This window comes from Crocodylus siamensis, chromosome 3 (genome assembly GCF_052110815.1).
Source record: "Crocodylus siamensis isolate JL-2025a chromosome 3, ASM5211081v1, whole genome shotgun sequence".
NCBI lineage: Eukaryota > Metazoa > Chordata > Crocodylia > Crocodylidae > Crocodylus > Crocodylus siamensis.
In genome coordinates this window covers 3,394,609-3,421,684 of record NC_143397.1, presented here as the reverse complement: position 1 = coordinate 3,421,684, position 27,076 = coordinate 3,394,609, and the positions used below count along the sequence as shown (strand labels likewise).

The following is a 27,076-nucleotide window of genomic DNA, read 5'->3' as shown; positions in this document are numbered from 1 at the left end:
CTGCTGGTCCTGTTCTTCCAACCTGGGCCTTTCAGAATCCCAATAAATCAGTCTCCTCTTGACCCTGAGAGCAAACCAGCTCATCCCCTTCCTTTATTGCCTAAACTACAACCAGCTTGCTCCCATTTATTGCCTAAACTACAACCAGCTTGCAAAATGCCCTGCATCTCTACCACTTAGCCCCTCGCTTGCTAGAGTGTCAGCCTCTTTCCTCCTGTAAACACTCCCAGGTAGGAATGAGGTACTGTGCAGGGAGGATGCTCCAGTAAACTAACTGTATGCACAATTTCTGTTACAAATGGAAAGGGTAATCGCACATGAAATAATGTTTAAATAAATTCCTCTCCTCCCTGGGAGACCTCTGAGTGGGAGGCTGCGCTTCTGTCATTGCCAAGAAAATCAATAGCGGTGCTATACTATTGATGTGTCCCTGCTTCCCCATTATTCATTCTCCCACTACACAGGACAAACAGTGTTAAAGGAAATGGGAACTCCCAGGGGAGGAAAAGGGCTTTATGCACTTAAGGTAATGATTTCACTTGAGGTCTCAATGTAAATGCATATGGACATGGAGATCTACAGTGTTATTAATAGAGCTGGCACCTTGGGAGGCAGCTAAGGAATCTTCTTTTAAAAAATACTTTTCTAATCCACCTACAGAGCTTCTTCGCAGAAACAACAGCTGCTCTACCTAATTAGCATTAATCACCCTGTTACAGCAGAACAATTGGGAATAGTTCCCTACTTGAAGAGCTGACAAAAGGATACACTAATGGTATTGATTGTCCAGCCATTGACAGCCTTTGCTTGTTATTCTGTTTTCTGTATGAAACATCTAAAAGACACCAGCCTCTGCCATATAAAGTAGGAGGCAAACAGGCATCATGGAAAATGAACTAAGCACAGCATGACTGTACGGATCCTTTCTGTAGTGTTCAGTTCTGTGCTAGAAGCTTGACTCATGTGCAACAGTCAGGGGTGTCCACTACTCGGGACTACATATCCCAGCATGCATTTCTCTACCACACCCCCAGAAGAGACCAGCCAGGTAGGGGATCTGCAGGCTGAGCCTCCATGCTATAGATCCAGGCTGCTGTGATTGGCCCTCACTTTGCATAAGGTAGCTGCAGGTCTTAAGTGCCTGGCAATCTGCCATAGTAACCAGCAGCTCGGCTGAATTTGGATCCCTGTCCTCAGTCATTAAACCCAGACCTGTGCAAAGAGAGAAACAGCCGCCTGTGAGTGGGCTCTCTCTCTGAACACTGTTACTACTGGGGTTACGGTGTTGTGCACTCTGCAACTGCTCAGTGGAGGTGCTTTACAGCAAACCCAGCATTATTTTATATTTTCTTAAAAAAATTAATTGGCTCCTGAAATGAAGGATCAACAGGAAGACAGAAAGGCAGGCAACTCTTCCTGGGGACTGGAGATGCATCTGCAATGATTAAGTCCGGGGTTAGGAATGTGTGGATTTAGTTTTCTTGAACCCTGGAGCCTCTCCCATTCTCAACTAATATTGACTGTTCCCCTTCCAGGACCTCTCCTTCCAGTCAGCGGAGCAATGTGATATCTGTCATAAATCAGTGGCACTCAGGAGGTAGGACAGCAGGAGTTAAACACCGCTGTGTGCGCTCTCAGCTTACCTGCTTTCTCCTATGGGATCATTTCCTCAGTTAACACTGATCTTCACCAGGAATGTAAACCCGTCCATAAACCCCACTCTCCACATCTGGTTGTATTCCAGTGCCTCGGGGACATAACACGCTCTATTACCCCATGCAACGGGAATTCTGCATTCATCTCTTAAATCACCGGCAGAGTCAATTGCTCTAAGGTTGCAAGCAGATGTCACATTTATCCTGGGACAAACCATTTTATCCCAGGGCAAAGTGCAAACATACAGATGTCCATGTCCACCGTTCCAGGGTAACTCCTAAAAAACAGTTTTCCTGGTAAGGTAGTAACAGTTTACCCTGGGGTACTGTAAAGCACATCTGTACAGTTATCCCACGATTGTGTCATTGAATCAATGGCAGAAGAGCAGCACTGGATTCAGCAGCTCACTAAACCCTGATGAGAAGGGCAATGTGTATACATGGTAATCCCAGGACATTTTTGTTTTGGGACAAACGCAGGCACAATTTATCCAGGGACAAATGCAATGCCTGTTCCTAGCCTGAATGAATACTTTATTCCAGTTGCTTGGGGTTTCGACTCTTGGCTAACTGATGTTAATGTGATAGCTGGCACACACTGAGTTGGGAAGGGCCTTTGGTGTTTGGGAGGAGACATACTTAATCAGCATCTCTGTATGGCAGTGCTTCCACACCTTTTCCTTGGTATGACCCCATTCCTGACCCCATTTCCACAGCATGGCCCCTTACTCCCAACCTGGAGTCCCACACCCTGCCCAGGTGCCCCTCACTCCCTACCCACAGCCCCCTGCACTGAAAAGATGGGAGAGGGGAGGCACCTGGAAGGCATTTATGCCTAGGCTATTAAAACCCCTGGGCTCCAAGACAGGAGCAGCCTGGGTGGAAGAGATGTGCTCCCAGAGTGAACCATGCCTTCTCTTCACGAGAAATCTCCTGCAATGCAGTTTTTAGTAGGAAGATGCTGGTACTCTATTAATTCAGGAACATCTCTCCTGTTCCTAACCCGAGGACAGCTCCTTGCTTTGTGAAGCAAGGAACATTTCTGGCTCTGTTGGGAGATTACATAATCAGACTGCTGTAGCTTGTATCAAAGGCTATGCTGTGATACTTGCTTCTCCTTATGGGGCTGTCTAGTAGGGCTGTGCAAAGCTTCAGTCGCTGATTCGATTCAGAGGAGATCTGGCATGATTCGGGGACCGAATCGCTGAATCTGAATAGAATCAGGAGACCAAGTAAAAGCTCCAAATAGATTTGAAGCATACGAATCAATTCGGAAAAGTTTCGGAAACAGATTCAGCCAATTTGGAGTTTTGGCCATAGACTAAACAGGCAGCTGACAGCTGCCTCCAGCAGGTAAGTCTGTTGGGGTTAGGGGAGGAAGGGCATGGGGAAGGAAAGGACTGCAGCTGGGACAAGATGCCCAGCCAGGGTGAGGGGCACATTACTCGGAGAGGGGGACAGGGGAACGCGGCAGTGCTGGGAGTGGGGGCTCTGCCTGTTCGACTCACCTGGGAGCTGGGGTGGGTCCACGTCAGCTGGAGCCTGGCACGGCTCAGCCTGTGGCCCCAGCTCCCAGACAGCGCGCAGCACCCTGCCAAGCCACTGCACCTGTGCCACGGGGCAGCTGCTGTGCGGGTGCCAAGTTGCGGTGGGGGGGCAATTCCTGTTGCCCCCCACTGCTCTGCCACCTGTGCCCAGAGGCCCCAGTTGTCGCTCCTGAAGCCAGTGAGTGCAGGGCTTTTTTACTTATGTATTAATTTTTTTTTAAAGTGCTGGGAGGCTGGGCCGGGCGGGGGATGGGGCCAGGCAGGGCAGCCATGGGGGCTTCTCCCATGGCTCCCCCCGCCCGGGGAGAGGCAGGCACAGGCAGAGGAGCCATGGGAGAACCTGCAGCCGCCCAGCTGTGCCTGCCTCTCCCCGGCCGATTCGAATCTCCCAGAAACAGTGCCAAATCTTTCGAAGCTGATTTGGCCGAATCGAATAGGGACAGCGATTGGAATCACTGGGCAAATCACTGTTCTCCAAATCAGTGAATCCAAATCCAAACTGAATACTTCCTTATTTGCACAGGCCTACTGTCTAGTATCTACTAGTATATATTTTGGACTTAGGAAAAATCTCAGCGTGCAATCAAAGCTTGGAGGGAAAGACAGTTGCAGCAAGGAATGCAGATCAATTATCTGGTACTTCTGAAATTCCTTCTACAAAGTGTTGCAATAAAGTCCAAATGTAAAACAGAAATGTCCTCAGCACTGCATCCTAGAGGGCAAAGGCTCCATCTGGCCAACTGACATTAGGCCACCTCTGGATTGAGCTCTGTTTCCAAACATCTAAATGAGAGAGAGTCTAATGAGAATAATTCACATGCTGGAAGATCTGGAGTGAAAGGCATTCATATCCCCGGCTCAGTCTCCTTCTGCATGTTGTTCCATAGACCATTCATTTGCACATCCATTCCCATCCTAGATGCAATAACTTCTTAACCAGGTCTCACTAAAAGCCATCAAGAAAACCTTGGAGCTCATGAACTTCCAGAAGGCCAGCATCACCACAGGCAATTTTGATTTTGTGAGGAATGGTGCTAATAGCTAGCCAGCCTTCTGGGCAAGGACGCTGTGGATTATATTGCTAACCCTACCCTAGAGGCCCTGATATTTCCTCACCATGCATGAAAGTCAGTGCAGATGACAGAAAATCTTTGAGGCATACTGCGTGCCCTAAATCACAGCTGCCAGGTGGGTGAGGGGAAATCAGAGTGGGCTGGAGTCAGCAAGACTCCCGACTTCTTCCCCTCCTACATGCAACTGCATTTTGGCACTCAAGTAAGTGGCTGTGTTCCCAAATATTATAAGAAAGCACTATTACAACAGTCCTCAAACCGTGGTACGGGAGCCCATGGTAAGGGGTCCACATATCACACTGTACCCCCTGCCCCCTACCTCCATTAAAATGTTAGGAGTACCCAAAAGTTCTAAGGGCTGACTGGTCTGTTGGTCCAAAAAGCTTGGGGAGCGCTGGGGAAAAGCTTGTTTACGCCGCCCTGTTCTCCAATATAACGGGCAGGAGAACCATAAACTACGGAAGATTTCAGAAGCGTAATTAAAAACATGAAGCGGACAAACAGGCGGCGTGAGCTTCATTACATGGTCTTTTGGGAATCCCAGAGGCTTTGCTACATTCTGACAGATACCAAACCACTGAGTTTTACACTTCGGGATTATTCTGTTTTTTCCTTATCGCAGCTCTGCCTTGTTCTCCCAGGCCCAACTGTTAGACTTTCTGAGGAGCATAAGCCGGGTACACTCTGCAAGCACTTCTATCTGTGCACATCACAGCAGCAAAGCAGTTCGCATTATGGCGCAATGATCTGCAAACAGAGAGGCAAGGCTGCCGTCCGGAGGGGTTTGCAATACAGCACAGTGAAACAAACCCGGTAAAAGCATCAGAATTTATGTTGAGCAAGTCAGGATGAAGTAAATCATTAAGGAAGACATCATGCCGTAAAGGAGATACAGTGATAAGTCACAAGTGAGCATGCAGGGTCTGCCACCGGAGCCAGGTAGCACAGTATCCACATAGGCAGATACTGCCCATTTATGTGCATTTTTAAGTTTGGCTTCAGTGCATTTTCTCTTGAGGAGAATGATGTTTTTACTGCCCCAATTTTGGTCAGACCAGCCCCAGCCTCAGAGCAGTACGTCTACAATTCTAGCGCAGCCATGACGTTCTTCCTGTTTCTAACTCCCACAATGCCATGAGCAATACTTCGGTGAAACCAAAGAGCCCTCCTGACACAGAAGGGACATTTGTCTGGATGGATGGCTCTGCAGTCCTAGACACTCTCCCTCTCCTGCAACGTAGCCCACCACGTCTGCATTTCCAAATACTGCTGCCCCTGGAAGTAAAAGCTGTATTTCTGCCACGCTGGTATTTAACTGAGCTCATCTGAACCAAGATTCCCAGGATAACCATGCAGCTGGCTTACATTTCAAAACTTCGTAAAGGAAAAAGGACATTTATCAATCCACCGTCAGAACAGGGGACTGGGTTTGCCATTACAACAACTGATTATGCTATAACGGCACTAAAGAAAGGTTAATGCTGCTATCCATATGAAACATTTGCAATAGGACCAGAACCCTGCTCCCTAAAATGACCAGGCAATAACTCTTCAAGCTAAGCTATTAAACATTTATACAGTTCTATAACTTTCTATGGGGCTCTCAAAGAGATTAAATCACAGTCACTGCCCAATGAGTTTAAGACCCAATGCCAGGCATAAAGTGGAGGAAAGACAAAAACAGGCAATGTAATAAGGGAAGTCAGCTGCACTAAGTGGAATAAAAAAATCTTGCATGTCAAATGACTTTTTAAGATTAAAGACCAGCATCAATGGATCATCAGGACATCAAGTGACTCCTCTCCTGCCCCATAAAACCCTGAGGATTCTCTGCGCGGCCAGGAACAAAGACTGGCTATGGACCTAGCCAGGACAGGTGGGATGCATGTGGGCCAACTGGCACAGCTGCCCAGGCACACTTCATGCACTAGCTGCACTGGAAGAGACTTCCCACCAGAGCCAGGACACAAATATAATCAATACTCGCTAAGCGCACGCCCCAAGCGAAAGCCTTGGCTTCCTCCAAGCAGCTGCTTGATTTCACCTGTACCAGCAGAGCATTTATCAGCACTAAATATTTATCTTGCAGGAACACGGCACTTGAAGGGACCTCCTGGCAGGCAACTGTATGGTTTAATCTTGTTTATAAACTTATCAGGCTCCATCTTACACCGTTAGGGCTCGTACTCATCCTATGACTGGCTGAGGCTACAGACAGATGTCGTTTTAAACTGCTTTATTTACCTCCAAAGAAAATATCAGCTGTTAGGATTTAACTGGTAGGTTTGCATGCTTCTACGGCTCAATTGCTTTTACCTTGCATTATTCAGGGGTAAAGTTGCAACCGTTTTGCTACTCCGGTATTGGCAGGAGCAAGCAGCAAGCAGCGACATGGTCACAGTTTAGACCAGGATCGTTCCACACTGATACAGGATTAAAGAAAAATAGGGCTGGAAGGGACCTCAAGCTGTCACCAACCCCTTGCTCAAGGCAGGATCGCTTCTGTCTAAATCGTTTCAGCCAAATGTGTTTTTAACCTGCTCTTAGGAACTTCCAAGGGTGGAGAGTCCACAACCTCTCTCAGTCATTGACTCCGTGCTTAACGTAATATTGTGAAATAACTATTCTGTCTGCCTGTATCCTGGTACAGTCGGGTCTTTCTCCTCTTCAGTCATTTCTGACTACTGAGCTCCCAGTTTTTAGGAAAAAATCGTGCTCTTTGCTCTTCAGTTGCTAATGTTGCACTTAATTCTTTTTTCACCCTCCTTCTGTTACAAATACCGAACGGGGAGGAGGAAGAGCCTGGATGGCATCTGTTGGGGATGGGTTAGGAGCAGCACATCCTGCAGGGTGCTGGCGCAGATGTCTCCCGAGGGCCCCTCCTGCTTTGGGATTCTGTGACCACTCTGTGCCTCCAGGTCATCTGGCTCTTCCTGATCCTCCTCAGCATCAACACTGCCTTCCAGCTTTAGGTCACCCGCAAATTTCCTGAACGTGCTTTGTCGCAGGGGCACTGAGGTGCCCTGTTCCTAGGCAGGAATAAGGGCAGCTGCCAATCACAAGGGCAGCTCAGGTGACGGTTGCTGGGGCAACCGTGCTGGCCAGGTGACCAGAAGGGGCAGGGCGGGACCTTTATAAACAGCCCAGGCGGGCGCCTAGCGAGCAGTTCCCTGCTGACAGCCGGAGGCGGAAGAGCTCTGCAGCAGAGCCGAGCAGAGGCGAGCGGTGCAGCCTGGTCAGCCAGGCGGCTGCATCACGGTAGGGGGAGAGAACCCTGAAGGTGGGACACAGAGGCCACAAGGGCACGGCCCTTAAGTTCTAGCCAGGAGGCTTATTTTCGGTTATAGCCAGTTGGCTCACGGCGTGACGTTTCTTGTTTGTTATTGCTACCTACCGGAGGACCGGGTGAGGCTGTAGGGGTGCGCGGAGGCCTCCTGGGAGCTCCCCAGTAATCTGGGGGGTCCTGGTGCCCTGTGGGGTACAGTGAGCGGTGCCGGGTAGGCATAGCTGTTTGCGCTGGTGTGGCGCGGCGTTGAGGGGTGTTGATCCCAGCCCCGTGGGGCGATAAGCGGAGAAGCCCAAGTAGGGCGACAGACCCCGATGGTGGTCTAGGGGGCCAGGCATGGCTACGGCCACCTGAGCCCCAACCGTGAGAAGGACTTGAGAAGCCCCGAAAGGGGAATAAGCGTACTGAGAAGCCCGGTGAGGGCTAGGAGTGCTTAAGCACAAAGAGACTGGCCCGATAGGACCCAGTCTGTACTGAGGGAAGAGTAGGGATGCGGACTGGAAAGGGTCCCAGGGGACTCCAAAGGGTCAAAGGGGCCAGGCTCAGGCCGCCTGAGCCCAACTGGGAAGAGTACTGTCAGTAAGCCCCAGAGGGCTAACGGACAGAGGGGCGCCGGTTGCGTGACAAGCCCAGGGGCGCCGGGCCGGGCACAGAAAGGAAAAGGACCGGATAACGTCCGGAAGAGCTGCGAGGCTTGCGGCGTGCTAAAAGGGGAGGCAGGAGGCACGCATAGCCCATAAGGCTGGGGGGTGCACCAGGTCACTCCGTAGAGAGTGGGAGCCCGGACAACTATAGCACCGCGTACAAGGGGATCAAAGGCAGCCTCCCATTGAAACTTATGTACCAACAAGACGTGGCGGACGAGTAAGAGGGTGCTGGACCGTCTACCTGGCACGGCAGGGGCGCTAGAGAGATCACGGCCGCTCGTGCGCCCACCCCGTGACATGCTTCTACGTCCTGTTCTGATAAATGGACACACTACGAGAGATCAGCCCCAAGACTGATCTTTGAGGAACTCCACTAGTAATTTCATCCAGCTTGACACTCCCTCTTGACAAACCTAGTGTGGGCTCCCCATTAGCCAGTGCTTTGCATACCTTGTAACTGTTCTACTAAGCCCTGTCTTAACTAATACTTCCCTAAGTGGAACCATATATCAAATGTTTCACTCGAGTCCAAATGATAGCTGTTTTATAATTCCTTTGATGTGATATCAACTGTCTTGTCACAGAAATATCAAGTGAGTCTGGTATGACCTACCCTTGGTAGACCCATGCTGTTCCCTCCCTCCCCACATCTCTGATTTACTACCATGTGCCAAATTATTTTTCCTTCCTTCAAAACATGTGCTAAAGAATTTCATATTATCAAGATCAGGCTGGATTGCTTTTTAACCCCTTCTTCCATGTAGGCAGGACACTTGCTCTTCTCTACCTCTGTCTTGCTAACCACCTCTCACTTTAGATACCAGTTCTTTTAAACATCTGCAAGTGTGACCCCCCTGCCAGACTGAATGCACTGAGCTCATTGAGACTTGCTGTCACTTTGGCTGTGGCAGTTTCCATTGCCAGACCCTCATTCTCATTAGCCATCATGCCTTTGCTCCCCAGGTCTTTATTGAGATCTGCAAGAGTGCTTGTTTAGTATACGTACCATACCTAGTACCCCCACCCCATCCTTATAAAATATCATGCAGATGCCATGGCTGTGATTGGACTGTGCCAGTGCTCCCAACAGAAACAAAACCTGGTGGTTCCTGGCTAGAGGGTCTTGCCCTCCATCCAGGGGCAGACCAATTGCTGCATTTGGGGTCAGGAATTTTATCCCATGGTCAGACTAACATGGAAAGGTGGGTTGGGCGGGAGGCTTTTACCTTCCTCTCTAGCAGGGGGAATGACCCTCTGCTTTGGATCTCTCAGATGGATTTTAACAACCCGTGCAGTGGCAGGACAATGACAATCCTTGTCCTCCTGCTTTCCTGTGGTAGGCTGGGGTGGTCTTGGGGCAATGTGTCTTGCATTGATTGTGCAGTTTCAGGAATAGGTTAGGCAAGCACTTGTATGGGATAGTTTGGATGGGGTGATCTTGCCTGGAGCAGGGGTTTGGACTGGATGACATCCAGGGGTCCCTTCCAGACCTAACTTTCTACAGTTTTTTTCTTGTTCTCTTTCTATGTATGAAGAAACTTTTCCTGTGTGTTCAGTATCCTTCTCAAGGTCCAAGTTGGCTTGACTGCCAGCAGTTCTCACTTTGCCCCCACACTTCTTGCCCTCTTAAACCATAGCTTTTTGTGATCTGTCCTTCCCCGTTCCTTGTAGACCATGAGCTTATTCCTGGAATTCTCCTTGAGATGGTTATTCATACAGATTCCTCTGAAGTCCTTTCCTACCTATTTCTCCCCCACTTTTGGGATATAAATTTCTGATAGCTTCAAATTTCTTTAGATTAACAGTGTAAAATATTTCTCCACATTCTACTGTCCTTAGTCCAGCTGAATTCACCAACTAGCTCCTTTAGTTTCTCAAAGTTTTCCCTGTTGAAACTGAGAACCTACACGACAGACCTACTTTTCTTTATCCATTTAAATCAACTTGGCTGGGGATTTCTCAATTCATGTTTATTTTTCAGGACCAGACCAGGATTCAAATTGATTCTTAAGGTACCTACACCTGAGCTTTGCATTTCTAAATGACTGGCTCCTGGCATGGGAAGGTGATTCAATATGAGTGGGTTCAGTGTGCAGAAACTTGATACAATTAACAGGAGGGGGAAAGGGTGCCCTCACCAGCTTATTCTATAAACTGGTAGCTAGAGTATTCTTCTGAAAGTGGCAGATGTGGACTCAAATCGCTGTCAGGCTGAAGGGGTTTCCCTCTTCCTGGGTGAGCAGTGTAATCATTAGGCTACTGGGAAGAAGGGTACTACCACTCTTGTTTGCTACTGAGCTGCATCTTGGCATGGTCATTTGCCATGATCTGGATTGTAACAGATTAGATGGCAGTGAGGCACTTCGGTGACTGGTGTGGATAGCTTATAAGCATGCGCAGCAGTCTAACTCTGGGTGCCAAGGCATCTTTTTGGGCCAAGATAAGGTATTTAATGACTCCATGTGCCTAGGCAGTTTTGTAGCAGCTGGACAGGGTTAATCTGGATCACCCCTTGAGATCTGAGTGCTTAAATTCTGCCCAAGTCCTGTTTGGGCACTTTCAAGGCCCATTACGACCTTGCTTGTCCTGACCAACCCCAGTTTTCTAGCCAGATGAGGGACAGTCCTTTCAGCAAGTTTACTGCTGATCCAACTGCAGTCTTCTTCCTCCTTGTTCTTTGCTGCCTATCACCCTATGCTCCAATACTCCTCATCCAGTGTCATATCCTCATTTACTTGACTTTTTCTCTGCCTGCAGACTAAAACCAGGCATGGAGTTTACACAAGTTTCTCCCAGTCTTTTGTCTTTATTCCTTAGATTGAAGCTTTTCTGATCAATCATGCCAGACTCAACTCGAGGCGACCAGAACGCATACCCAGATGGAGACCATCTGTTGAGAAGAGTCCTCTTTCCAAGCACAGCTGCCAGTGGTCAAACTTCCTACAACCCCCTTCCAACCCCAGCTTTTGAGCCATTTGTTGTTCTGTATTGTATTAAGACACCTTTAACCTTCTTCTCTCAGGATTAGGAGATCCCACTGAAGATCCCCAGAACCTCTATTTCTTGTAGTATCTTCCTGAGCCTGCTATGGTCTTCTGCTATCTGTTGTAGCAATAATCTAGCAGAATCATTGGTCCCAGCCACACAGGTTGATTGGTGGATTTTTTTTCTGGTGCTACAGTGATCCTCCTTTTCAGTCTCGGGTTCATATCTGCTATCTTTGCCCCAGCACATAGCACACTGTTTATTCTCTGGATCTGCTCTGGTGACAGTCCCAGAGAGAATTTCTCACAAAGAGTCCCCAGTCATATCCCCTCTTATAGCCTTCTCTATAGTACCTTTGTTCCTGCTTAGGCTTAGGCTTGAACTTGCTTTGATGCACCTCTTAGAGGCAAAAGGCTACACTGTCCCTTGTAGTTACAGATATTAAATTATAGAAGCTTAGATGTGATAATGAAAAAAGCTGTTCTTACTAGCACACTGTCTAGGTTACGGTCAGATTTGTAAGCCATTTTGCAAAGTTGTCTGAGCGGAACTGGAGCACTCAGCAACAACAGTGGGGACATAAATGTCATGTCACATAACTTCCTACCATACTGAACTCTTATTGCACCTTTTTTGCAGCCCTACATATTTTAAAATACACAAGATACCACTCTGTGCTAGCACACAGACTCACCTAGTTTCACTTGGAGTGGGGACGGCTTATAGTTCATAGCTACAGTCTCTCCTTCCCTTGTAGCACAGTCTCTGTCAGAAATGGATGCAGCTGTTGGATCCTGTTAAAAAAAAAAAAAGAAGACAGACACGTTTTAGCAAACACAGATAGATAGTCACTTCTCTAATTCACTGGTAAGCAAGTCCAATCAGTATACAGGTTTGGTAGGAAACAGAAAATAAGTCTGCACTTTAAGTTATATAAAACCAGAGACAAACACTCCAGAACTTTAGAAGCATGTTTACTGTTCAGGTCCTATTTGAAAACTTCAGCTTTCAACAACAGGCTTAGATGATGAATTGCACTAGGAATATAAAGTGGGTTTTCTCTACCTCTGGGTCAGCAGGTTGGCAATAATACAAAGCCATTCTCATTTGATGAGTGCTTGGTGGCCTGAGTGCAATGCAATTGTAGCTTGAGTCCAGTTTCTAACTGGCATGAACTGCCTATCTGGTGGCAGGCCTCAGTGAAGCCAACAGCTAGATGAACACGGAGGTGAAACTTCTGGTGCCTGTAGGGTAAAGGAAACTCAGTTTTTACTTCCCATTACGGACCCACATTGGGTGTAACTATGGGGTCTTGAGGATCTGTCCATCTGCAGTAAAATTCTCTTGGACACCACAACAACCATCACCAAAATATGCACTGTCTCTTTTCCTGGGAAATCAAGGTCTTCAAGAAAATCCAGTCCTGGTGATAGTGTATTCTACAGCACAGTCTTTTGCTAACCATGTAGAATATGCAGGCTGTCAATTCACACAATCCCATCAGTGATAAAACATTTAACCACCATTCATTGCAGGCTTCAGAACTACTGAAGGTTCTCCCTTTGTGGCACCAGGGCAAAAATTAAAATGGGCTGTCAAAAGCATCCATTTCTTCCCCCCTAGGGGGGAAAAACTAAGACAAAGACATTCTGATTCACAATAGGTACAACTCTATGGAAAACTTCTATCTACTATTAAACTCCAAATATTCAAGGAAAGTATCCTCTTTTATTTCACAAGGTGCAACAGCACTTTGGATGCTAATACTGGCACTTACCATTTCATATACTATAATCAACATTTGCATTCTCTCCATGTCTTGAGTTTTGTTTTTGGCAAGGGCAAAGTTTTATTAATGCAAAACTCAAGAAAGAAAGAAAGAAACAAAAAAACCTGTGTAATTCGGTGCTTTATGACAGTGCTTGCAAGAAGCTGAGAAAGGTTTGCTTCTCTGCTGTTAATGAAGTTCCCTTGGGGAACAGTTCCCAGCATGTGAATGTCCTTGATCCAACTGTTACCCCCCTGCTTCGTGACCTCTTCACTATGCACAGAGGAGGTTACACCTTTTGAAGAAAGGTCACTCGTGAAATATAAGCATGTCAGCCCGTTAAGCCTCTGCCTTCATGGGACTCTCTAGCAAATTTAAGATGATGATATTTTACCAAGACTCTCTTTCTTTGTATTCTCCTAGCAATCACTGCATTTCACGACTAGCAGAACTTTGTTCCTTACTGTGCCCATCTGGTCTTGAACATCCAGTCATGTGCTGTGCGGCCCTGGACGTTTGGGGGTGTCTGTCCATCCCTGCTGCTCGCCGAGTGGATGTTTCTCTCCCGACTAGCCTCTCCCCAATCTCACCTGCCACGACTTTGGATCTTGTTCTAGTGGTGGGTGTCCAACTTCGGGCTCTCTCGATTATAGGACAGCTGTATGGCGATCTTCTGCAAGGCTCCACCTCCCCTCTATCTCACCCTTATACCCTGCCTTGACAGGTTCACAATGTTCTTCAGCTGGTTTCCCTGACTGTTGAGGCTCTGCATATGCTTGCCGAGATGGATATCAGTCTGTGGGGCCTAACCCTACCTTCACCAACAGCACCTAACCTCTGCCTTGCCTAAGGGGATAGTAACCTCTTCTAGGCCCAAGCAACATTTGGGCTTCACAACGCCTCCAAAAGTGGGAAACAAAAAAAGTTATCAACAACAACAAAAAAAGGAAGATATGCAAAAGGGGGGGGGAGGGGGCCCCCTCTGCCCTCTCTACGCTCACAGCCTTCCCGCCAACGCCAAGCTTTAGATGCCCGGGATCCCTACTTAGCCCTAAACTGGGTCCGGGCTAGACTGCAGGCTTCAGTGCTCCCCTCCTCACTCTCCGTCCCGCCTGTGGGCTCGCTGGACCCGCAGTGGCCCTTCTCCGCACACCTCCCCCACGTTCCTCATCAGGTGGGGCTCTATGCCACTGGGACCCATCCTCTGCAGCCCCCTTGTGCTGTTTATGCCCTTTGTCCCCTACCTGGGGTGCCTCCTCAAGCCCCCCAGAGCCCGGGACGATCCCACCTAGTCTGGCATCTTGGTGGTGGCTGTTCCCTCCGGCTTCTCGGTGGTAGCTCCTTGTGTCACACTGCTTCTGCTCTTTCCGGTCTTCTGAGCCAGGTCCTCGGTCTGAGCGAGTGGCAACTGCTTCCTCACTCTCTGTGCTGCTGCTGGCAGTGTTATTCCTGTGGCAGACTTCGCTGCACTTACCCGTGTTGGGAGAGGCAGCTCCCCACCCGTTTCTCCCCCGTAGGGGCTCTGGGAGAATTCTCCCTGCTAAGGTCCTTGCAGGTCTCTCCCCTTCTTCCTTGCAAGCGGCTTCTTTTATATCCGCCAGCCAGCTCCTGCCACTTGTGTTATCCGCTGGTTGCAGCTGTATAAAGACGCGGCTAATGAGCCGCTCGGGTCCTGCCTTCATTTTCGGCTTCGCCGCGGATCCTGCTGCCGGTAAGAAGTTTTTTGTTCCTTTTCTTTTACTTTTGCTTTCCTCGGCAGGTTCCTGGCCCCAGGGTTCCCCCCTGGCTCCTCGGGGTCCACCCCGCTGTCTCTCCCCATGACACTTACATTTTTCATCCAAGGGTTTCAAAATACCATACAAATATATATGTTCTGTAAAACACAACTTATTTGTACTCGACACGTGTGCAACCCCAGCTGGGGAGGAACGCGGTAGCAGTTCCATCAATGCCGCACAGAAACAGTAAAGTACGGGCAGTGAAAAAAACAGCCCCCAGGAAAGGTGTAGCTAGATAAAATGTGATGGGTTTTAGGTGCCACAGCACGGTTAAAATTCCTGCTCTTAGGAAGAGAAACCCCAGATCTTTAATAACCTCAGGTGTTCAATCTGTTTTACAATTGCAGCTGAAAGGTGGATTACCCCAATGCCGATATAAAGCAGAACTTGTCTTTCAAATCCACCTACCCAATTAAGCTGGCCAGGTTACACACCAGGTGTGTGACAGGATAGCGACTGAAATGTGCACATTGTAAATGTGATTTTTTTTTCCCCCAACGCCGGTCTCTCCGTCATGCTAGAACGGAGACAATCGGGATGAGATGACAGCTAATTGGGGTTCTGATGGAATACTTCATTTTATAAAGCTGCCACAGAGCAGTAGGGCAGCCTGCTCTGCTTCAAGTACAAATGAACATCCTGAGAGAACAGGTGAAATCTCCAAGCATTATCCGACATCCGTTTGTCACTGAAACGTGCATTTGCGCTCTCCCAGGTGGGGATACTCCCTGGAATTAGGCATCTAGGCTAAGGAGTCACTAGTGATATTTAAAAATCTCCCTAACTTGCATGGAAACTGCGAGAAGGGAGGTGTCTACATACCCAGGCCCCAGCACTGAACTAATAGGACAAGGTAAGTTCACAATCTGAGCCAACGTCCAAAGTTTGGGCTGAAAAGCAGCCTGAGAAGGGAACAGGCATATTGCACCCTGGGAGACTGGCTCATGTTATGGGGAGCAATACTGGCAGTGTGAGCAGGACAGCCACCGCCCCAACGAGTGCTGCAGTGTTGCAGCCTTCTGCTCCCCAAAACCACGCAGACCGGAAATGAAAGCCGAGCTGGACAGGGGGCAATTCTCCTGATGCTACTGCACGCCCCTGGCTTGGGAGGGCAGAGGCGCTCCAGTACTTCCCACCAATCATTTTACGTACACTTTGCAGCAAGGCACAAGACTCCATAATAACAAACCTGACTGAGAGGGAAGGAATCCCCATGGCATTTGGGTTGGAATTGCCGCTCCTTAAATGGATGCGATCTGTGCCTGTGCATAGGGAACAGGTTCCTCCTCCATAAATCCAATGCTGCTAGAGAGTCATTTACTGGGCTAATTAGCATTTTGCTTGCAAAATGCCGACAAGCAGATTGAGATTCCATTACATTTATTTGTTTTAGAATTCACTTTTAGCTTTTTTTTTTTTTTTTTTGAAGAAACCCCCCCCTCCAGATTGATACAAGCATTAGTGTAGTCTAAGCTCGAAATTACAGCTCAGCCGTATAACAGATCGTTGGTCACATGGCATTATTGCTGTTTGCTGACTGGGATGAACAGAACACTTTGCATCAGGATGGAAGTCTGCAGCTGCTGCAGGGAGCTTTAAATCTTTCCGATAGAGCACCCTGGGGAACTGTAGGAAACATTAAGCTTTTTCATTTCTGAGTTTCCCAGTCCCTCATTCTTAGAGGAGGAAATCAAGTGATCCCAAGCATTGCTGCTCAGGTGCTCAAATTCTCTCCACCTAACTGTGTGTGCACCATTGCACTGCCTGAATGGGGGGACAGATCCTTGTTGGGGTTTTATTTATTTCCCTCTGTGTCAAGGCTCGGGCAATGGATATTAGAAACCCTCAGCTCCTGCTGTATCCTACCAGCGTATTTTGGATGGATGCTAACATTTCACATCTGTAAGCTTTCCTGTTGCTGGAGCAGTCAGGGAGAGCTAACATGAAAAGGGCCACGAGGCTCGCTGAAGCACAGCATTTTTTCAGGAGTTTAAAGGCACACACAACACTCATTTCCCTTCCTACTTTGGCAGGATTTACCCAGCTTTAGGAGGAACACAGGACCTGCCACATCTGATCTGACATATTGAAGCTGACATGCAGACAGCAGCCGATGCTCAGTGTTTCACAAGGAGGCAAAAAAGAATGAGTGCAACCAGCAAAGAAGTTGTGCAATGGCACTGTGCCATCTACTCGTCACTGGCTGCCTTGCTTTTCCATGCCTCCTGGAAAATGCCTCTGGTCCCCGGGGGCCTTGCGAGCATCCTCTGCCTCCCACCCTACAACAACTTTGGGAAGGAGCCAGTTAGACTAGGCAGCCCCACACACAGGGAGTTGACTCTGTTCGGCTGGTGTGATTCCACTCATGCTGAATTGGCTGTTTGTAAAGCTCTTGACTTGGGTTTTATTTCGCTGAACACCAAATACAGGAAAAACGTCTGGCCTGGTGTGCTCAACCCTCCCTAGTGCTTGGATAAGCCATATCCCAGACTAGGGGAAATCCAAAGGCTTTGTAAGGCTGCTCCTCCTGGTCACTGTTGCAAGCAAGAAAATTTCACGGTGAGCTCCTGCCCCCTAAAATGACAAAGCAAGGAATGAAATGCAGGCTTCAGCGATCACTTTACTCAGCAGTTTGGAGACGCCGGCTTGATAATCAGAGGCTGAATCACTGTGACCTACTTGCTCATTAGTGTCACATAGTTAGAACGGTTCAACCTAAAAATAGCTGAGCATTAAGTGCTCGTCTGCCCAACTTAAAAGTGCTGAAAGTCTGAGTATCGGGATGTGCCCAAGACACACTGCTGTAGGCAATTACCACTCCATTCTCCTGGGACAGCCAAGGGAAGAGACTTGCACTTGCAAAGGCTGGTTTTTGTGGTGTCTCACTCTGCAAACACGTGCTAACAAGGAGGTGCAGGAAAGCTCGAGTGAGCAGGCACTTGTATCCGGGGTGCCCACGTGACAACCCGGCTCTCAAAGGACAGCAGAGGACCTGCCATCCCTGCCAGGGGTTCTCAGAGGATAGAAAATACCCCTACCGTCCTCCAAACACATGTGCCTTTTCTTCAGTCCAAAGCGTATGGACAGCTTGGTAGCTCTAAATGAGTGACTGCATCAATCATGTTTACAGCTCTGGTTTGCTTACCCATCCTATGTCATACAGGTTAGATGGTTTTACATGCTTGTCAAGTCCGTCCCTATTTAGATTTTGAGCGCTTTGGGATAAAGCTCTGAACTGTTTTTCTGCAGGGCACGTACTACAGTTGCAGCAGGGTGGAAGACTTTCAACCACCCAGGCTACATCTGTTCCATGCATACAAAAAAAGACTTCAGCATTTGCCGCTCAGCCTGGTGGCTTTCCAAACCTGCTTGTACAAAACCCAAGTGGGAGATGATGGCTACAATGCTAGCGTTAGTCCAGAGTAGGAGAAAAATTAGAAAAATTATTCCACACCTTCCTGAGGCAAAGTCTGACTCTATACCAATGGCTTCCAATGGTTTTAGACTCCAGGCACCCCACATCAGATGAAATTGCCATTTTGCCTTGTAGTATTTAAAAAAAATCAGCCCTACAGAGATAAAAAACAAACAAACCCAGTGCATAAAACTATATGACCATCCAACTGAATGACCAAATCTTTAAGCTTTTCCAGATAATCGAACAAGAACTGAATGGTGCATTAAAAGGCATTATACGAGAGATCCTGCGATACAGTTAACTTCATCACAGACGAGTAGCTCAGGTGGTAGATTTTTGCTTGGTTTAAAACCAGACTGGCAACAGATATATTTGTATGTTTACAAATGTACAGAGGCAATTTATACCCAGACATTTGCCCGCTGCAATATTTGGGCTGTGCTCTCTGCACCGCAGCTCAGTGCGAGACCCAGGGAGAGAACAAACTCCTTTATTTTTGCTTGTCAAAGTGACGGTGATGTGTAACAGGTGTCTAGAATAAGCCGTGAAAAATGAATGACACATTTCAAGCTTCTGTTTTCCAAGTCCCTGATGTTAGTGGTAGCATAGGAGAGATTTTACTTTGTCTTGAGGAAAAGAAAGAAGACATATGGCTTAACTGAAGCACCTCAGATACAGGGGAAGGATGAATTTCGAAAGCTGAACAGTTTAGGGAAGTGATCGAGGGACAAAGAAGAAAAATGGAAGTAATTATAGGATTTTTGCTAGATGCCCTTCAGAGAAACAAGTGTGAGCAAGCCCCCATTCCCCATCCTTCTGCTATGACAGAGTGCGCTCAATGCAGCGTTCCCTTCGGAGCTCCTCTTCATACCAGCACAACCATCAGTATTATGGGCATTTATAAAGGTAGTATCAGCATGTGCTTTACATGGCTTTAAGTGAACCATTAATGTTGCAAATTAGAGGAATGGTACATCACGCTCCCTCGCTACCCACAGCGCACTGACAGACTGCGAAGACGCGATAAACTATCGCAAACCAGGCGCTGATGTGTTTTCGGGATGGCTCAGCTGCAAAAGCTTTTATTATTTTTCAATAAGAGAAGATGGAGCACCGTACATATCCTTTCTGCCTCTTGAATGATTCAGCCAAACCCCTGGGGTCCCACATGAGACGCACTTGCCTCTCGGGTGGTAAATCATGGCACGGGACTCCTTAGCAACTGTGGTGACAATGGGTCTAATACATGGCCTGCTGCAGCACTTCCCCACCCCCTGGCGTCTTCAACCTTGACACAGCTGAGAAAGAGGAGTCAAAAATGGTTAAAAACTGAGGCACAGACAGGTTAAATGCCAGGCCCAGGGTCTCAGCGAGTCAGTGGCAGTGACTGCAACAGAATTTGGAAGCTCAAACCCCTACTGAACCCCTTATTAGATCAGCCCCACTCTTCAAGTGATCAGCTCTGTGGGGCAAAGTCCCGCACAGACAAGGGATCTCATATGCCCTACACCTGCCCACGGCAGCCAGGTCGGGTTCTTGACTCCTGGAATTTGGGAGGAGAGAGCTGGGAGATGCAGCGACCATCCGGGGGGAAGCACAGCTCTCCGTCACGCTTCCAGCTTGGGATGGGGTGGCACTGTTCGACTCTGGAGAGGCTTCAAAGAGGTGGCGAGTCACCTTGTCTGAGAAGCGTAAATCATGCCCCTTCCTTCACAGTGAGCACCAAAATCAGTGCAAATGGTAACCAGTACTTGCAGATGGGGGAAGATAATAGAGGAACCCCCGTGGGGACTTCCATACCTCTAGAGCAGTGGTCTCCAAACCTTTTTCATCACGCCCCTCTATCAGTAAAACATGTTTGAGCACGCACCCCCAATATATGTATATTTATTGGGGGCGCCACTGAGGGCACCACTGTCAACCCCTCCACGCTGTGGAACTCCCACTCTTCCCCCAGGACACCTCATGTACCATACGTGACACGTGACCGTCTGGCATACAGACCGAGGGCGCCAGTGTCAATTCGTATATTAAATATTAGTAAAGCTTAATTTCTTTCTTATTTTTTTAGATAAAAAATAAGTAGAAATAGAAGTTCTAATATTTTCTTCCCGCATCCCAATGGATCATCTTGCGCACCCCTGGGATGCGCGCACCCCACTTTGGAGACCACTGCTCTCGAGAGTGGCAGACAGGTTAGGAAATGGCAAGGCAAGTGGTTCCATCACTTGCACACACTTCATGGTCCTCAAGTCCACAGATGTGAAAGTGGAGAAGCAGTTAGGGCTGCAGCAACAGCTATGGTCCAACTCAGTGGTTGCTGCCTCCCCAGACACCAAGGCTTCTGAGGAAGGGATTAGGATTTCGTCATAAATGGTGCTGAAGAGAACAGTGAAAACGCAGAGGATGGCATGGGCTCATTCTTCCAGGCTTAATGCCTTGCAAGGATACCAGCTCCTCAACACAATGCTTATGATGATCACTCTTCCCCACTGCCCTGGGGACAGCACAGCATGACTGATCCCGCATGGCAAATGTGATGTTCCTAAGACCTGGTGGCCTGGGAGCAATGATAGGAAGAGGCCTGGCTAGTTCTTCATTCAGACCTTTCAGTGGGCTGATGAATCCCCGTACTAGTTCAGTGTCAGAATGATCTCTGGCTTGCTCTACAGCTGTCTGAGGAGGAAGGTCGGCTGATTTCCTGTATATTCAATTTGCAGGCTGCTTTAGATGAATCAGGTCTTGTTTCTCCCACCTGCCCTACTCCCCCAGCTGCTCTAATCCACCCACGCAGAGCTTTTATTAAAGCTACTTTAATTATTCCTCCCGTTCACTCCTACTCCAGCAATTATCCCCTGTTCTGCACGGCTCCTGGCCTGTGTAAAGCTTCTACTTTCCTTCGTTCCCAACAAGGGGGAGCGTTTTGTAGGGCAGGTTTTCTGAGGGAGGCTTGAAGAGAACTGCGCCTTCCTAAGCTCTCATTTGGTTCCTGGTTCAGTGAAAGGCTCCATCGAGATTTAACGCTGAAATGGGCAAAGACTACAAAGCTCACCAGGTTTAACTCCTGGGCCTGTCAGAGCTGCAGGGCTTTTCCTTCACCAAAAACCTACTGTGCATCTACTTGGCCCACTACCCTTGGGACCAGCAGTCCGTGGGCAGGAATAGATAATGCCACGTTAATGCTGCTCCTGCTTATACGTATATTGGCTGAGTCCCAGTTTTTCATAGATTTCATAGACATCAGGGCTGGAAGGGACCTCGGGAGATCATCGAGTCCAGCCCCCCGCCCAAAGGGCAGGAAGTCAGCTGGGGTCAAAGGATCCCAGCAAGATAAGCATCCAGTTTCCTCTTGAAGGTGTTCAATGTAGGTGCTTGAACCACCTCCGCTGGCAGACTGTTCCAGACCTCGGGTGCTCGGACAGTAAAGAAATTCCTCCTTATGTCCAGCCTGAAACGGTCTTGCAGGATTTTGTGACCGTTCGACCTCGTCATCCCTTGGGGCACTCTGGTGAACAAATGTTCCCCCAGATCCTGGTGGTCACCCCGATAAACTTATAGGTGGCCATCAGATCACCCCTGAGCCTGCGCTTTTCCAGGCTAAAGAGCCCCGTGGCTCTCAGCCTGTCGCTGTAAGATCTGTTTTCCTGACCTCTGATCATGCGCGTGGCTCTCCTCTGGACTCTCTCAAGCTTCTCCACATCCTTTTTGAATTGTGGAGCCCAAAACTGGACGCAGTACTCCAGCTGCGGCCTCACCAAGGCCGAGTACAAGGGGAGAATGACGTCCCGGGATTTGCTCGAGAAGCATCTATGGATGCAAGCCAGCGTTTTGGTCACTTTACTAGCCGCAGCATCACACTGGAGGCTCATGTTCATCTTGTGGTCAATGATGACCCCCAAGTCTCTTTCTTCTGTAGTGCTAACCAACGTAGCACTGCCGAGCCTATAAGGGTGCTGCAGGTTTTTCCTCCCAAGGTGGAGAACGCTGCATTTTTCGGTGTTAAACACCATCAGGTTCTTGTGTGCCCATTTACTGAGCTTGTCCAGGTCAGCCTGGATCACCCGCCTGTCTTCTGGCGTGGATGCTTTGCCCCAAAGGTTGGTGTCATCGGCAAACTTGGCCAGTCCACTCCTGACTTCAATGTCCACATCGTTAATGAAGATGTTGAACAGGATGGGTCCCAGGACAGAGCCTTGAGGGACCCCACTGGTCACAGGGCACCACGATGAGTGACTGCCATCAATCACAACCCTCTGGGTCCGACCACGGAGCCAATTTCCCAGCCAGCGGATCGTGGTGGAGTCAAGGCCACAACTGGCCAGTTTGGCCAAGAGGTGATCGTGGGATACCAGATCAAAAGCTTTTTTGAAGTCAAGATATATGACATCAATCTCTTCTCCCTTGTCCAGGTGATAGGTCACCTGGTCATAGAAGGAAATGAGATTGGTCAAACAAGACCTACCCGCAACAAACCCGTGCTGGCTATCCCTTAGGATGTTAGCCTGGGCCAGTCCATCAAGGATGGCCTCCTTAATAACTTTTCTAAGATCTTCCCCAGGATAGAAGTCAGGCTAATGGGCCTGTAGTTAGCCGGATCCACTCTCCTCCCTTTCTTGAAGATCGGCACCACATTGGCCTTCTTCCAGTCTTTGGGCACTACACCAGAGTGCCAGGAGTATTCAAAGATCCGTGCCAGAGGCTGGGCTATGACACTCGCCAGCTCCTTGAGTACCCTGGGGTGCAGATTGTCAGGGCCGGCTGACTTGAAGGTATCCAGCTTCTCAAGGTGTTCCTTCACGAGGTCAGCATTTATGGAGGGTAGGGGATCCCCATCACCCAGATCTCCCTGTCCCATAGCAGGCATGGGCATCCCATGGGGCTGATGAAAGACTCACGCAAAGTACCTATTTAATAGGTTGGCTTTTTCCTGGGCGTCAGTTGCCAGTTGCCCCATCTGGTTTAGCAGGGGTCCAATGTTGCCCTTGCTTTTCCTCCGGCTCCCCACATATCTGAAAAAGGACTTTTTGTTGTCCTTGATGCCTGAAGCTAGTTGGAGTTCAGTTGCAGCCTTGGCTTTCCTGGTTTGCTCCCTGCAGGACCAGACCAGTGCGGAGTAATCCTCCTCGGAGGTGAATCCCGTCCTCCATCCTTTGTAGGTTTTCCTTGTTAGCCGCAGGAGGTCCGCTAGGTCCCTGGAGAGCCAGGGGGGCTGCTGTGCCTTCTTGCTGCCTTTCCTCCATGTTGGAATAGATTTAGCTTGTGCACTGAGGATCGCTTCCTTGAGGAGCAACCACTCTTCTTGAACTCCCATCTCCCTGGGGTCACGGTCCCTGAGGGCCTGACCGACTAGCCTCTTGAGCTTGTCAAAGTCGGCTTTTCTGAAGTCAAGGACTTCTGTGTTGCTGACTGACTTGCCAGCTTTACGGCGGATGGTGAAGGTGATCAGCTCGTGGTCGCTGCCACCCAGCTTCCCATCGATCACTAGGTCGCCGATTAGGTCGTCCCCCGTAGCCAGTTCCAGGTCGAGCAGCGCTTTGCCTCTCATTGGCCCATAGACTTCTTGAGTCAGGTAGTGGTCATCCACGCACGAGAGAAAGCTTTGCGACCGCTCGGATTTTGCTGAGTGATCCTCCCACGAGATGTCCGGGTAATTGAAGTCACCCATGACAACCAAGGTTCTGGAGCAAGTGGCCTCAGTCAGTTCCCGGGCGAACTCCTGGTCAAGCTCAGGACTTTGAGTGGGAGGTCTGTAGTAGACTCCCACCGTTGTGTCCCCTGTGCCGTATTCCCCACGAATCTTTACCCAGAGGGTCTCTAGCTGTCCATGCCGGTCGCCAACATCAGCTTGCAGGGACATGTAGCTTTCCTTCACATAGAGAGCTACACCCCCGCCCCTTTTGTCAACACGATCCCTCCTGTACAGGGTATAGCCCTCTATACCCGTGGTCCAGTCATGGGTGGAGTCCCACCAGGTCTCCGTTATCCCAATGACGTCATAATTCTTTGCACTGAGCAGGAGGACGAGCTCCTCTTGCTTGTTGCCCAGGCTCCTGGCATTAGTGTACAGGCAGGCGAGTGTCCCCTTGGGGGCTCTTGCCTTGCCCACAGATTGTGCCAGGGCTGGGGCAGGGGTGGTCTCCCTTAAGTGCCTTGGTCTGCTGGCTTTGCAAGGGCCGTTCAGCGGGCCAGCAGGGTCAGTAGTCCCCCCATTCCCCAGCGGGCTTAGTTTAAAGCCCGGTGGGGCAGGTCAGCCTGGCTGAGAAGAGCCTCCTCCCCAGGGGAGAGAGGTGGAGGCCATCTCTTCCCAGCAGCTCGCTGCCTCTCTCTCCAAAGAGCGGGCTGTGGTCATGGAAGCCAAAGCCTTCCCGATGACACCAGCGCCGCAGTCTTTGGTTCACCGCATGGATCCTCCTTTCCCTCCTCAGCCCATAGCCCGAGACTGGGAGGATCGATGAAAACACCACCTGAGCTCCCAGACCCCTAAGCCCCGCTCCCAAATCCCTGTAGCGCCTCATGACCTGGCTGGGGGTGCTCCGAGCCGTGTCATGGTGCCCACGTGAATAAGGAGCATGGGGTAGTGGTCTGTGGGCCGGAGGAGCTGCGGGATCCTCTCTGCAATGGCTCGGATGCGGGCCCCCGGGAAGCAGCAGACTTCCCGGGCTAAGGGGCAGGGCGGCAGATTGCCCCCTCAGCGCCCCGCAGGTTGGAGTCTCCCACAACAAACACCTTTCGCTTTGTCTTGGGGAGAGCGGGGCCAGTAGCTGCGGTCGAGCCTGGGTTGCCTGCAGGAGCCGGCAACTGCCTGGGCTCTGCTGGGGCTGCAAGAGGTGCGAACCTGTTGCTAAGCTCCGGCGGGGCAGGGGCCTTGGTGTGGCGAGCCTTTGGGCCGTTGACCATTTTGGTCCATGCCCCTGACTGGGCAGAGCGGGAGGTCCCAGAGTCCTCCTTAACCATGGAGGGAGACGGAGCTCTCCCCTGCGGCTCCCGGGGGAGAAGGGCCTGGCAGTAGGAGTCGATCTCCTGCTCGCAGTCCCTGATGGCACGCAGTCTCTGGACCGTGGCCTGGAGCTCCTCCAGCTGGCGTGCCAGAGACCCCAGCAGGGAGCAGACCCCGCAAGGGGAGGGGGCCATGCTCCCGGGCCCCAGAGCCTGAAAAAGGGACAGGCAGCCCCCGCAGCCAAGAGCCAGGGGCTCCGTCTGCGTGGAGCCCGGGACCATGGGGTCCGTCTGGGCGGCCGTCTCTGAGGTGCCCGATGAGGGGGCCGCAGAGCCCGAGGGGACCCGAGGGGTGCGGCGCGTGCCCATCCGTGTCATGCCTCTGGTAGGCTGGCTACGGCTGGGGGGGTCGCAGGCAAGGTCTCGTGCCCTCCCCCGCGCGAACTCGAGCACCTGTTTGCGCAGCCTGTTCGCGGGGCTCCCTGGGGGGCTGGGCCAAGTAGGGGCCTGGGCGGGGGCTTGACCCAGCTGGGCACCAGGCAGCTGGTTTCTCAGACCAGGGGGGCCCTGCCCGGGATTTGGGGGGCCCTGCCCTACAGGAGGGGGACTGGTGAATACCCCCTCCTTCTCTTCTCTCTCCCTGGGGGGCTGGGCCAAGTAGGGGCCTGGGCGGGGGCGTCCACTCACAATGGTGGTAATGGAGATGTAGCAAGAGATGTTTCACTCGCAGTTCAGCAGGAAATGATGTAGTGGTCCCTTCAACCACGAAAATCAAACTGGCTTCAACAACAAAAAATGACTGGCAGAGAAGCCCCCGGGACTGCATGCCCTGTTTTCTAGGGAGATGAAAAGCTGGGAATACTGCAGGCTCAGACCAAGGGAGAGCATGGAGGAAAGAGCTTGCAGGTGCTTCTCTTACTCAGAATCACCTCCACTGCAGGAAAGAGCTAGTTAGTACGATGCAAGGCTGTCAGCCTGGATGGCTTTGCCTGCAAGGATGGGGGCTGCGCAGGAAGAGATGAACTGGCATCTGCAGAAGCTGGTTAGGAACCTGGGATACCATGACCCAGACTGATGGAGATGAAGCCCAAGCTCCAGTAGTGATTTCATTTAACAAAACAGGAAACAAAAGTTTTAGACCCTTTTAGACAAATCAAAGAACTGATCTCTGCTTTGAGCTCCCTTCCTCCAGAACACTACGCAGCCAGCGTCTGCTTTAACACCTGCTGTCCTTATAAGCAGCGGGCAATACAAACAGGTTGGGAATATGAATCCAAGGTTATGGCAGCAATGTTAGAAAAAAGCCACGCATGACTGTAAGCCATTAACACCTCCCTTTGCCAGGCTCCTGATGGCTAAGAAGTTCTGCCTCTTCAGCCAGGAGCACAGATGGATGCTGATTTGCATCTGTGCAGAGCACACATGGGCCCTCCCCTTGCTGCTTGACTCTTGCTCGGGTGCGATGTAGCACCCTGGAAACTGCAAGGTTGGGGAGCTAGAGTCTAGGACTGTAATTCAGATCTACCATGTGGTAATCCTGAGCAGCACTCCAGTGTCCCCACAAAACAGCTGAACGCTGCAGAGGCAAACTCAGGCGAACGCCTGAAGATTTGGCTTTCTTGGCTGTGGAACACAAGACAAAGCCACCACGCAGACAATTCTCAGCTACCTTTTTTCCTTCTTCTTAGCAAAATGCTTTGAGCTGATCCCAAGGGAGAGCGAGCTCAATCATTGGATTTCCATATTTATAAGAAGGCTTCTGTTGAGCCAAGCCTGTGACAGAAATAACCCTGTAAATAGCAGCCGAATCAGCAGCAAGGCAAACACATCCGCGTGGAGAGACGGGGAGCGCTGCAGGGAAAGCTCAAGCCCTGTTCTACCCTGACAAGGCGGAAGAGCCATTTCTAAGAAATGCTGGCATCACAGCTTATTTCAGTGAGCTTTTCACATATGAAGCTCTTGTGCACGCTTCTTCCTTCCTTA

General features: G+C 49.9%; 1 protein-coding gene across 4 annotated transcripts in view; it reads right to left on the bottom strand.

The window, feature by feature from the left end:
- The window catches only part of FAM219A (family with sequence similarity 219 member A), a 143,026-nt gene that overhangs the window by 50,270 nt on the left and 65,680 nt on the right, over positions 1-27,076 (bottom strand). For all 4 annotated transcript variants that reach the window (XM_090037573.1, XM_090037572.1, XM_090037570.1 and 1 more), the window contains one exon: positions 11,888-11,987. In XM_090037573.1, coding sequence (XP_089893699.1) covers positions 11,888-11,987 — 100 coding nt within the window. The remainder of the gene's footprint in view (positions 1-11,887; positions 11,988-27,076) is intronic.